General features: G+C 39.6%; 1 protein-coding gene across 2 annotated transcripts in view; it reads left to right on the top strand.

The window, feature by feature from the left end:
• Positions 1 to 13,443, top strand: part of Scaper (S-phase cyclin A associated protein in the ER) — a 378,485-nt gene that overhangs the window by 20,556 nt on the left and 344,486 nt on the right. For both annotated transcript variants that reach the window (XM_038323850.2, XM_038323851.2), the window contains exon 5: positions 1,343 to 1,537. In XM_038323850.2, coding sequence (XP_038179778.1) covers positions 1,343 to 1,537 — 195 coding nt within the window. The remainder of the gene's footprint in view (positions 1 to 1,342; positions 1,538 to 13,443) is intronic.

Genomic DNA, 13,443 nt, shown 5'->3' with positions numbered 1-13,443 from the left:
TAGGACACGAACAGTAAGATGCTAGTCTAAGGAGAACTTTCAAATAAATTATTGAGTTTAGGTTCCTCAAGAGAAAGAATAGCCATACAGGGAATTTGGCAAATTATAAAATAAATAAATGAACTATTAATTATAAATATTTATAGATCATCAGTCAAAATTTGAAAAACGGCAATTGATAGAGTAAATGGCACATTGGAAAGAGATTAGTGAAAGAACCGCAAACTGGACGGTGCTCTGAGGAGGATTTAGACGATGAGAGGCTGAAGACATGGAAGATGTGAAAGAATCTAGGATGGAATTTCTAGTTCACGTCTTCTAAGGTTTCCAAAAGTAGGAAATAAATGGTGTGCTGAAAGTTTTGTCAGTTGCTGAGTTGTCTGGGGCTTTGGAACATAAACTGGAGCTAAGCAGCATAAATAAAAGTAACTCTGTTTTACAGTCTTCAGAACAGCAGGGCAAAGGAAAGTCTTTAAGCTTACCGAAAAGTACCACCACCTAGGATTACAGGTTACTAGCAGTCTGTAACCACAACAAGACAAAGGAGCAGGATCTAAGAGTTCTCAGGCCAGTGAACCCAGAAAACACTTGAGCTTAAGTTCTGTGCTTAGTCAACTAATTATTCCATTACAGAGCGAAATAAAATCAGTTTAGATATGCAAAGACTAAGTTTAACCATTGTTTTAGTTTGTCTTGTGCTGCTGTAAAAAACTTCCACACGATGGGTAATTTAAAACCAATAGGCAATTATCTGGTATATAGTTCTGCGTTCTGGAGGCTGAGAAATCCAAGGTCTTGGGCCCAGTCTGGTGAGAACCGTCTTTCTGTCTCAGCTAGCAGAAAGTATCATGCCAGTATCATGAGAATGGGTTTGTTATTCCATGAATAGTGTCCTCTAAAAAGTGAGATCAGCTGGGTTGGCAGGATGACTCTGGGTAAAGTGCTTGCCAACAAGCCTGATGATTTGACTTTGGTCTTGGGCACTCACATGAGGAGTAGAGAAAACTGACTCCCACAAACAGTCCTCTGCCCTCACACTTGCACTGTGGCATGTGTGCATAGGGTGCATGCCCGTGCACTCTTCCTCTCTCAGAGCCTTTAACTGCCATTGGTTCCTCAGCTAAGGGTGGGGCTTCGGGACTTCTTACCCCCTCATTCTGGGATTTTTACTGGAAAAATCTGCCTCTGGTTTAGGGTAGAAATTTATTTGATGAGCTCAAGTGTGACATAAACTGAAAAAAAAGTCTCAAATATTTATGTTGAAAGGTGTGCTTTATAAAAAAAACCCTAATTCCTAGAAGCCTTTTACTTACCTTTTTAAATGTTTTGCTTATTTCATCAGAGTACTGCCGTAGACTGTAAAATAACATCCACAAGTGGAGAGAAGCATTTTGATAAAAGTCCCACAAAGGCAAGGCACCCACGGAAAATTGACCTAAGAGCTCGATACTGGGCGTTTCTTTTTGATAATCTTCGCCGGGCAGTAGATGAGATCTATGTGACTTGTGAATCAGATCAGAGTGTGGTGGAATGTAAGGTAAGGTGTGCTTTGGATCCTTCATCTAAAGTCAGACGCTTTCAAAGTTTTCCTACTTCTGACTTCCTAACCTCACTCTTTTGGGTTTTAATTGTTTACTTTTTACTTCATTACTTGTAATGAGAATTGTTCTTTTGACTTTTACACTAAGATTGACTAACACATGCTAGAGGCTTTATTGATTTGTAAATTTCTAAATCTTGAACTTTTTGTTTGATAGTATTCTGTGAACGATATAGTGGAAAGCTGTCTTAATTCATAGTCCTAGGGAAGGAAGTAGATGGTGTGTGTACACACGTACACATACAAATGTGTGCCTTCTCAAGAAAACACAAAAATAGGAGTTTGAAAGTAGTATCTGAGGCTTGGTGGTCTTGGTGCATACCTTTTATTGCTCAACTAGGGAGGCAAGAGGCAGCGGCAGGAGGATCTTTGTGAGTATGAGGCCAGTCTGATCTACAGAGCTAGGTTCAGGGCAGCTAGGGCTGTTAAAGAAAAACCCTGTGTCAACTCCCACCCCCCAAAAAAGTCATATCTACATATCTGACTACTGTAAGTGATTATGGTGAGAGTTCCATTTTTTGTTTGTTTGTTGTTTCATGTGTCATGCTTTAGTTGGAAATTGCTTCCTTCCTGCTGAGATAATTAGCGTGCTGCTAATTCATTCTGGTTAGAGAAAAGAGATTGATTGCTAACTGTAGCATGATTACTAAAAACCCAGAGACAGATATTGGGGTTCAACCCGAAGGTCAGAAAAAGAAAACATCCAGTCACTGGCTCTTACCTCTATGTCAGTCTGAAATGGCAATCCTGCTACTGGGAATATTCAGAATTGAGACTGAGAGCTGTCTCATCCCATTTTATATTCCTCTCTAGTGCTGGGATTAAAGGCATGCACCACTACCACCCAGTTTCTATGGCAAACTACTAGGATTATAGGTGTGTGTCACCACTGCCTGGTCTGTAAGGCTGACCAGGAGGGCTGTTTTGCTTTTCTGATCCTCAGGCAAGCTTTATTTATTAAATTACAAATGAAATGCCACTACTGGAGGTTAGGATGTCAAGGGGGCTTACACTGGGGGGGGGGCCTTGGAGACTCTGATCTTGGAGTGTCATGTACCTCCCTGCCCCCAGCTAAAGACAACTCCCAGTTGCAGCCGCAGCTCTTGAGATGAGTGAAGCATCGTCATCTCCCTCTAGTGTTGCTGTGTTTGAGGAACTCTCACTGGTGTAAGGAACTGTCTTTTATTTCTGGTTGTGACACTCATTTATCCAAAGTTGTATGCAAGTTTAATAATTATAAGGATTTTTTAATGTAAATTATAGGTTAAGAGTGAAAGGCGGACAGCAGAGGCTGGAGAGATGGCTCAGGGGTTATGAGCACTGACTGCTCTTTCCCAGAGGACCAGGGTTCGTTTCCCAGCACCCACATGGCAGCTCACTACTGTCTGTAACTCCAGTTCCAGCAGACCTGACACACTCACCCTGACATACATGAAGGCAAAATACTAATGCTCATTAAATACTAATGCTCATTAAATACTAATGCTCATTAAATACTAATGCTCATTAAAGGAAGAGTGAGAAAGGGTTTGAGAAAACTAGAGTGGTGATTGTGCTGTGAGATGATGCTTGACTCATGCTAGCTTCAAGTTATGCTCCTTTCTCCTCCACTCTCCTGCCTACTAGAACTTCTAAATAATGTAAATAGACACAATTTGATCACTAGTCCAAGTTCATGCTGTGTTACAATCTTTATTCCTTTTAGTATCTTTCCTCTTTTATCATTATCAAAGCTCTATACTTTAATTTTTCATTTGGTTAATATATTTGTGAGACACAAAACTCAGAATTTTCCCTGATGTTTTTACTTTTTATTTACTCTTATGTTTATGGATGTTTTGCCTACATGTATGTTGGTGCCTGGTGCCTACAGAGCCCAGAAAAGGACATCTGATCCCCAGGGACTGGTGTTTGAGACACTTGTAAGCTGCCATGTGGGTGCTGGGAATTGAATCCCGGTTCTTTCGATGAACAGCCAGTGCTCCTAACTACAGAGAAATCGCTAGCAGCATCTTATTTTTCAGGTGATTTAACCTGTGCTTTGTTAAAGCACCAAATGTTCCATTGGTGAGTTTTGTTCCTTCACTGAGTAATCACAGCTCAGTTTGGTGTCCATATTTAATAGCAGTTAATAGCACCTATATTATGTAATCTCATGGGAAGTGCAGTATAGTAGTGAAACGTATTTTTATTTTACTCAGGATTGTTGACCTGATTTTTTTTTTTCCTGTTGGAAGGTATACTTACTCTAGTTTCAGCCATATTACTACATGATTTTCTAGGCACTGACATTCCCGGAATACCACACTCCAACCTTACCCCTCCATTTCTCTTGCTTCCTTACAATGAGGGCTAAAAGATGGGCTGAAGAGATGTTGTCTTTTGGCATTTGTGCAGTTAGTATAGTGGTGGCCAGCCCCCTTCTTTGTTCACAGTAACGTCTGAGGAGTAGATTAAGAAAATTTTCTTAGGACATTTGAGGGTTTAAACACACAAAGAGAGGAAGGATAAAATTTTCTCTGGATGGATATTTGCCTTGACTATGATGTGTCCGGAATCTATTAAAGAATTTTAAGGGAAAGAATGCTGAGAACACATTTGTTTCCTTTCCATCTTTCCCATTTGAATCTGGAGTGTGGGGAACTTGACATAAATTTGTGGTAGCCTGGGAGGGGGTTGCCTTGAAAGAGTGGTGTTACTTGTATCTTATAGAATTTATGGTGTAGCCAACTTGCTGTAACAGCCCATTCCAACTTGAGGGACGCTTGGGCAGTATGCTTCTGAACAATTGGGTAAGTGAATGTGTAAAGAATTCTGACAGATTTGAGCAGAGGGACCCAGTGTCAACTTGCACACTGCCTGGAGATCACATATGGTACTTGTGCAGAAACCATGATCTGTGCAGTGATGAGGTTGAGGCCACTGACTTCAAACTGAGTCAGAGAAAAGAGCCTGAACATATCCTGTCCTGGGAGCACTTTTGTTGGCAGATGTTTGGGGATAAAAGCTGAAGATTCAGAGAAGCAGTTCAATCAGTCACTAGAGAGACCTTTTACCTCTCCCAAATCCTCAGACTGAAGGGATGATCCTCTCTTCTGACTGCATCTGCAGACTGCATCTGTCTACACCAAAACTCAGACTACAGTGAGTGCCTATCTCCTCCCACTTTATATTCCTCTCTGTACCCAACCGTATCACTTCTGTCTCCTCCTCCCTAGTGCTGGGATTAAAGGTGTGTGATCCCAAGTGCTAGGATCACCTTTGTGTGAGCTGTTTCTCTTTTAGGCTGGATCAGTTTCATGTAGTCCAGTGTGGCCTTGATCTCACAGAGATCGCTCTGCCTCTGTCTCCTGATTGCTGGAATTAAAGGTATTTGCCTCTACTACCTGGTCTCTAGGGGCTTAGCTCTGTACTCTGATCTTCAGGCAAGCTTTATTTTTTAAAACACAAACAAAATATTCCTACACACTTGAATGATGATAGTCTTCTGTGCTGGCTATTTTTTTTCTCACCTTGACACAAACTAGAGTCATCAGGAAGGAGGTAGCAGCCTCAGTTCAGAAAATGCCTCCTTAATATCAGGCTGTAGGCAAATTTGTATGGAATTTTCTTAAAAATGATTGATATGGGAGGGCCCAGCCCATTGTGAGTAGGACCACATTTGGGCTGGTATTCTGAGTTATATAACAAAGAAAGCAGACTGAGCAAGCCATGAGGAGCAAGCCAGTAAGCTACATTCTTCCATGACCTCTGCATTAGCTCCTGCCTCCAGGTCCCTGTCCTGTTTGAGTTCCTTCCCTTACTGCTTTTGATGATGAACTGTTATATAGAACGGCACGTAAAATAAACCCTGTCTTCACAATTTGCTTTTGGTCATGGTGCTTTATTACAGCAATAATAACTCTTAGACACCTTTTGCTCTTCAAGAACTCTAGGGTTTTTTAAATCATGATTTTATTAATATTTGGGAATTTCACATCATGAACCCTGAGCACTCTTACTTCACAGGTCTCCCCGGCCACCCTCCCACCCTTGTGACCACCCCCGCCCCAAGAAAAAGAAGAAAAAAGAAAAAAAAAAACAAGTCTAAATTGCATTCCTTATATACTCATTGGAGTGTGATCAAACTACAGGTGGCCAGCCCCTTATAGAAAATCGAGTCTTTCCCTGACTGCACCCCACCAGTAGCCATCAGTTATGGAGATCTACACATCAGCATCCTTATCACAAGTTTTAAGAGTTCTCCTTGATGACTTTCTGTCTAGGCTGTTCTTTTTTAAGGGGTGTGTTGGGGTGGGAGTATGGTTTGCCACAGAAGCCTTCAGTGTCCTTCTTTCTCAACTGAGTCTGTAGTCATCAACACCATGCCTAATGAGTCAGTCATCAGGAGCATGGATCATAGACTTATATATGGTCTCTGGCATTAACACATACCACTGACCTCAGCATGGTCTCCAGTGACAGTACAGACCATGGGCATCATCATGTCCTGTATTTGAAGCAGTACTATCTACCCAAACATGGCTCTCAGTGACAGCAGGGACCATGGACATCAACATGGCTTCAGATGGCAGTACAGGCCACTCACATAAGCATGGTGTCCTGCAGAAGCACGGTCCATTGATTGGCATAGCTTCAGGTGGTGGCCCATATCAAGGACCAATGACATCCCTATGGCCTTCATTTTTTTTTTTTTTTTTTTTTTGGTTTTTCGAGACATGGTTTCCCTGTAGTTTCTAGAGCCTGTCCTGGAACTAGCTCTTGTAGACCAGGCTGGCCTCGAACTCAGAGATCCGCCTGCCTCTGCCTCCCGAGTGCTGGGATTAAAGGCATGCGCCACCACCGCCCGGCCTATGGCCTTCATTTGTAACTTGGGTCAGGGACATCAACATGGATCCTGGCTGCTGTAGGACCACAGAATTCCCCAGGAATCTTGGGCTTCCACGAAGCCCACACAGCAGACCATAGATACCAATGTGGCCTCAAGGGGCAGCATGGACAATGGAGGTCTTTTGAGAAAGTCCATTCCAGAAAGTTAAGCATTCTTTATCTTGGACATCTTGTCATTGCATAGAACCAGGGCGATCATGCAGCTGGGCAATGTTTAGGGACTGAGTCAGAATTCAAGCTCCAGGCTGCTGCACACTACCCTGTCCACCCTACTGGCTTCTGGGAAAGGGATACGTTCCCCTGTCCACTGCAGGATTCTCTCACACCTACCACCAACATTGAGTTTCTAGTTTTGCCTCTCTCCACCACTCCATTCTTCTATCTTTCCCATCTCTCCATCAAATATCCAAAGAACTTTAGTTTTATCAGTTTACATTTATTTATTTTTGCTCTCAATGCCTGTGCTACTAGAATCATGTTCAGAAAGTCCCATCCTTTGTCTGTAAGTTCAAGGATATTCCCTAATTTTTCTCTTACCATACTCAGGGCTTCGAGTCTTATGTTGTGGTCCTTGATCCATTTGGGGTTGAGTTTGTGTAGGGTGAGACAAAATGATTTATTTTATTCTTTTACTTATAGCTTTCCAGCTTGACATGCACAATTTGTTGAAAATGTTATTTTTTCCAATATGTGTTGTTGACTTCTTTATAGAAAATCAGGCAACTTATATTTATGTCTCAATTTCTAATCCATTGATTAGCATGTTTGTTTTATTCCAGTACCATGTTTTTTGTTTTAATTATTACTGTAGTTCTGAAGCTAAACTCAAAATATGGGATGGCGATAATGCCAGTGGCTTTTTTTTTATTTATTTATTTATTTTTTTTTAGCTATCTTGGCTCATTTGTGTTTCCACATAATGTTTAAGATTGTTTTCAATGTCTATGAAGGATTTTGTTGCAATTTTGATGGTGATTGTGCTGTTGGTAGGTTTTGGTAAGATGCCATTTTCACTGTTTTAATACACCAATCTATGAGCATAAGAGGTATTTATAAATCTTGTATCATCCTCATTTTTAAAATAACTGCCTGTAGTTTTCATTATATAAGTCTTTCCCTTCTATTGTTAAATTTACTCCAATATACATTAAATTTATTCTGGTAGTGTTACCCTGATTTCTGTCTCAGTGTGCTTGTCATAGGAAAACTACTGCTTTTTATGCACCAGTTTGCATACTGTTACATTGAAGAATGTAATAATGGAGAAAATTCAAGATATGAAAATAGAACTTAATAAAGAAATAGAATTTTGGAAGAAAAGCCAAAAAGTGAAAACTTCAGAAATTCAACCCAAAATTCTGTTTACCCAGTTAGAGTCCAGCCTGAGCTGAGCCTAGACTGTCATTTAGGACATTGTCAGCAGCACTGCCATTTTGGGACCTGCTTTGGACCTATCAGGACCCATATAGGAGGAGCGAACCAATTCATGCAGTTGTTCTCTGCCCTCCACATGAGCACCATAGTATGTCTGCATATGTGCATGTGCATGCACTCAGTAAATAAATGGTAAAACAAAAGTGGAGAAATAGGACAGTTTAGATCTTCAGAGAAAAATGAGATCGGTAATAAGAAAATGGGCAGAATGCGAAATGGAATCATTAATCATAATACATAAATGTCATCTTATAAACCATAGACTGTAGCACTCTTTTTTTTTTTTTTTTTTTTTTTTTTTTTTTGGTTTTTCGAGACAGGGTTTCCCTGTAGTTTCTAGAGCCTGTCCTGGAACTAGCTCTTGTAGACCAGGCTGGCCTCGAACTCAGAGATCCTCCTACCTCTGCCTCCCGAGTGCTGGGATTAAAGGCGTACGCCACCACCACCCGGCGACTGTAGCACTCTTATGTGTTGATGAGGAACTATAAAAGTATTAGCAGTTCTGAAATTACATTGTGAGTCAGTGCCATGCCTGAGGACTGGAACTAAAGTAGATATCTCTATCCTCAGCAACTGTCTGTTGAGTATTCCAACATTTATTTCCAACAATGCTACTCTTAACACTTATTCATTTATTCATTCATTACTTGCTTGTTTGCTTGCTTATTTATTTATTTATTTATGAGATAATATAGCCCTGGTTGTTCTGGAACTCGCCATATTGTGAGCCTGGCCTTGGACTCAGGGATCCACCTGCCTCTGCTTTCTGAGTGCAGTGTTTAAAGTGTATATTACCCTGTCTGACCCTCAACATTTATTTATTCTAAAGATATTTATTCTTGGAACTGTTTATAGGACCTAAAGAAACTGTAATTCCAATTAAGTTACCTTCAACCCATGTTGATTCAAACAGCAGAGTCTTCCTTTTTTATTTGTGTAGGCTTTACTAAAGACAGAGCATCCATGTTTATGTTTTCTGTAAATGTTATCATTTAATTATTTGTACTTTTTGTTGAGAGATTCTGGTGGTTGTTGTTGTTGTTTTGTCACTTAAATTTTTCTTTAATACTGCCAAGTCCCTTCAGTATAGAAAACAGTTCTTGTTGCGCAGACCACTTCGACATTGTAGCAAAGGCTGCAATTCCGATAGTCATCCTTCTGCTTTATTCAAATAAGCACAGATTTACCTTTTGGTGAGAAAGGCTGTTTATTATTTTTCTGGCAGAATAATTTTTGCTTCTCCATGTACAGTGCTGCAATGAGGAAAAGATTTTCTGAAAAACTCTATTTTCTTGCAGTCACTTGGAAAATGTACATGCTAATATTTCTTAAATAGTTTGAAAGAGAGAAGACTTATTTGTGTGGCACTTGTGAGTTTTCAGCATGTACTAACATTGATAGTTATACCTGATAGTGTTTATAAGAGTGGTGTCTTCTGGCTGCTGCTCACAGGAGACTGTGAAGTCTGTGCTGTTTCCTGAAAGGAAAACACAGTTTCCTACTTCTGTAACTTTGGATAAAAGTAACATTATTTAACTCTAATTTTTAGATGAGTAAGTTGGTATAGATGAGGTCTGAGGACCTTTCAGCTTTCACATAGATTTCTTATTTGCTATTGGGAGAATATTTTAGGCAAAATAAATGCCATGAGCATTGATATAGGTAAACAGTGGGGGATTTGAGTTTGAGTGTGTTATTATGAGCCTTGTAACTTGTCTTTGCCTTTTTATTTTCACAAGCACTAGATCTTTGTATTTTCTTAGTAGGTTTATTTAGTTTTTGTTACCATAATGAAGTACCACAAATGAGCAATGTTTATAGAGAAAAGAAGTCAATTTAACTCACAGTTCTAAAGATTTGGCTTCAAAAAATTTGGCATTGATTCTGTTCTGCTGTGTAGCCTTTTGTGTACGTCACAAGTCTGCGACTCTTGTCATGGCGGGAGTATGTGTGCGAGGAAGGAATCACATATCAAAACTGGAACCTAGAGAGACTGGGATCCCACATCCTCTGATACATGCCTAATTTTGTTTAAGGATGTTCTAGTAATACCCATTTTTAAAGTTTGAGCACCTTCCATACAGCCACGCTGGGAATCAGTCATTTAGCACATCTGCTATGCTGGGGGCACACTTTAAATTGGCAACCCCACAGCAGTGGAGAATTCTGGAAGACAAGCATTTGGGAAGACAACTTGCTGCTGAGTTAAGAGTAGTTGGCAATTACAATAAAATATTTTTATATTATTAACTAGACAGTGACAGCTTCTATTTGCTCACAGAAGTGCTGGTAATGATGGATTTATAGGAGAATAGCTTCTAGCAGATTTTCTCTTCTTGTTTTCTTTCTTCCCCCTTCAGGAGTTTGATAAATGTAGTTTTGTGACATTCTAGGTTTTTATATTGAAAATTAAGAAGAAATATTTGAAAGAAGAGAATGGTTGATGTCACTAGTTTTGAAAACTAAAATATTTGCCCACCATTTTGCTTTTGGCTGATTTCTTCTTTGCACTATGGCTTTAGTAATAGCCTTTCAGAAACTCAGGAGTTACTGTAAAGCAGTGTTCCTTAAGAGACACATGCTCACCTTGCTGAAGCCCCTCCCAGGAAAGTTCCCTTTTAGCACTGATTTTATGTTTTTACCTCTTCATCACCGCCGGCACGATCAGTGCTCGTTCCTGTAGCTGAAGTGGAGGTCTGTAGTGATGTTTTGTGCCTGCAGGACAAAGAGATGGAGTCAGCCATCCTGCTTTCTGTGCCAGTGCTAGAATTAATTACGAGTCAATTGAATTTGTTGCAACCAATTGGTAAACTAATTGGTAATTTTAGCCGCACATCTCTATGTAGTTATCTGAATGACTATAACTTTACTTTCAGAGCCACTTTTGTTCTGTTTCATTCTTGACAAAATGGCCTTCATAGCTTCAGGGAGAAAGATGTGCATCAGTGACTGCCAGGCAGCTCCAGCAGCTCCTCATCTGGTTGTATTCGCTTATTTGCAAACATGACTCAGATTACAGCTGCCTGCTACCACTCTGATCATTTTTGATAACATTGAGCTAAACATTCCTTAAAATGCGTTAACCATCAAATGTACTTTCTCTATGTCAACTAGTATAAAAAATATAGTTGCTATGGTCTTATCATACATTTTTTTCAAGCCAAAGGGAAATCAGTTGAAAATTTCCAAAATAAATCATTCAAAATTAAATTTTTCTGTCCCCATTTAATATAGGTAGTTTAAGTAGAATGATTTTAATTAGACAATTTGAGTTATATTAGTAGAATTGAGAGAAGGAAGCCAACTAACTTCTTAGATTTGTCCCTTTCCTGATTGTAGTAGACTTTCATTACCAGTAATTTGGCAGCAAGGACTACCTTTGAAAGGAAGTACATAATGCTTCTTTGTTCAGAAGTCTTTTAAAGTAAAACATACCTTTTATGACTATTAAGGGTGGTATTTTGTTTCATTTGTAAATAACTTGACAAATTTATTAATACTGGGACTGATTTATGAAGTGTATCTCAATGTGTACTTTTAAGATATTTGCTCTAGATTCTACAAAGTTAATTTAAACTTAGCTATGGAAAGATCTATTATATAAATGATGGTTTGCATTTTCTGATCTTTCTGAGCCTATTGAAAAGTGTTTATAGTAAAGTGAGACTGGCATTTTTAAGGTCTTTTTTTTAAATTTTATGCTTATCGGTGTTTGTCTGTATGTATACAACATATGCATGCCTAGTACTGGTAGAGGCCAGAAGAAGACATTGAATCTCCTGGAGCTGGAATTACTAGTGATTGTGAGCTGCCATATGGGTGCTGGTAACTGAATCCTAGTTCTCTGTATGAATAGTAAATACTCTTACCTACTGAGCCAGTTCTCGAGCCCTGTCACTGACATTTCTTACAGTAAGAATGGGATAGGATGCTAAAAATGAATATAGTTTACATTTCTTTGTCTTGTGCAATTAAATGACAGCTTTGACTGGTGAAATATATATACACACACACACACACATATATATAGTGACTTGTGCTTTGCACTCATTTCTTACACAAAATAAAATCAACATTTGGATATATAATGAACCCATTACAAAAGATTGCTTTCATGAGATGTATAAAATATATTATCACAGTAGTATAATTTTGGGGTATCTAAAGAAGAAAGGGAGAGGATAAATGCTTGCTGTGCAAGCCCAGAGACCTGAGTTAGCATTCCCAGCATCCATATAGAAAGTCAGGCTTGGTGGCATGCATATGTAATCCCAGTGCTGGGAGGTAGAGCATCCCTAGTCCATGCTTGCCAGCCCACAGAGCTAGTCATTGAGCTTCAGGTTCACTGAGAGATCTTGCTTCAAAAAATAAGATGGATAAACGGGAGATGGCTTAGTGGGTAAGAGCATGTCTCAGTCACTGTCCTATTGCTGTGAAGAGACACTATGACCAAGCCCAGGTATAAAAGAAAGCATTTAAATGGGGAATTGCTTACATTTTCAATGGGTGAGTTCATTCATGACTTTTTTTTTTTAAATTAAGTTTTATTGAGCTCTACATTTTTCTCTGCTCCCCTCCCCGCCTCTTCCCTCCCCTTCAACCCTCTCCCAAGGTCCCAGTGCTCCCAGTTTACTCAGGAGATCTTGTCTTTTTCTACTTCCCATGTAGATTAGATCTATGTATGTCTCTCTTAGGGTCTTCATTGTTGTCTAGGTTCTCTGAGATTGTGATTTGTGGGTTGGTTTTCTTTGCTTTATGTTTAAAAACCACTTACGAGTGAGTACATGTGATAATTGTCTTTCTGTGTGTGGGTTTGGCAGGGAGCATGGCAGCAGATAGGAGGGCATGCTGCTGGAGCAGTAGTATAGAGTTTACATGCTGATCCACAGAAAGAGGTGGCAGAGAAAGACAAGGGCTTTTGAAATTGCAAAGCCCACCCCCACTGATATTTCCTCCAAGGCTATACCTCCTAGTTCTTCCCAAACAGCCCACCAACTGGGAAACAAGCACTTAAATACATTAGCTGCAGGGACCATTTTCATTCAAAGAACCACAGGATACTTTTCAAGCATGAGAGCCTTAATTTGAATCCCTAGCAGCCTTGTAGGCATACCTGTAACTCCAGTGTTGGTAAGGAAAGACAGGCATCTCCTGAAATGTTGCTGTGTAGTCAGCCTAGCCAAAATAATGAACTTCTAGTTTAACAAGATACTTTATTTGTATTTATATGTATACATGTATTTGCATACCCACACATGCATGTGTACATATGTGCATACATACACAAAAGAAGAAGAAACATAGAGGGCAATAATAGTAATTATGAATGTGGACAGAGAGCAGAGATGGTTTGTTTATCCAAAGTAATCTGGCTTTAAAATGTTTCTGTCCTGTTCAGTGAATTTAGCATTTGTCTTTGGACAAACTTTGGAAGTTGAAAGGGACATTTTGAATATCAGGAGATGCACTACTAAATTTGCTTCCTTCACCTTTGTCTTCTTTCCTAGCCAGGAGACACA

The sequence above is a fragment of the Arvicola amphibius genome, chromosome 3, assembly GCF_903992535.2.
Source record: "Arvicola amphibius chromosome 3, mArvAmp1.2, whole genome shotgun sequence".
In the NCBI taxonomy this organism is placed as follows: Eukaryota; Metazoa; Chordata; class Mammalia; order Rodentia; family Cricetidae; genus Arvicola; species Arvicola amphibius.
Note: the sequence above shows the minus strand (reverse complement) of the source record. Positions and strands in the feature narration are given on the sequence as shown.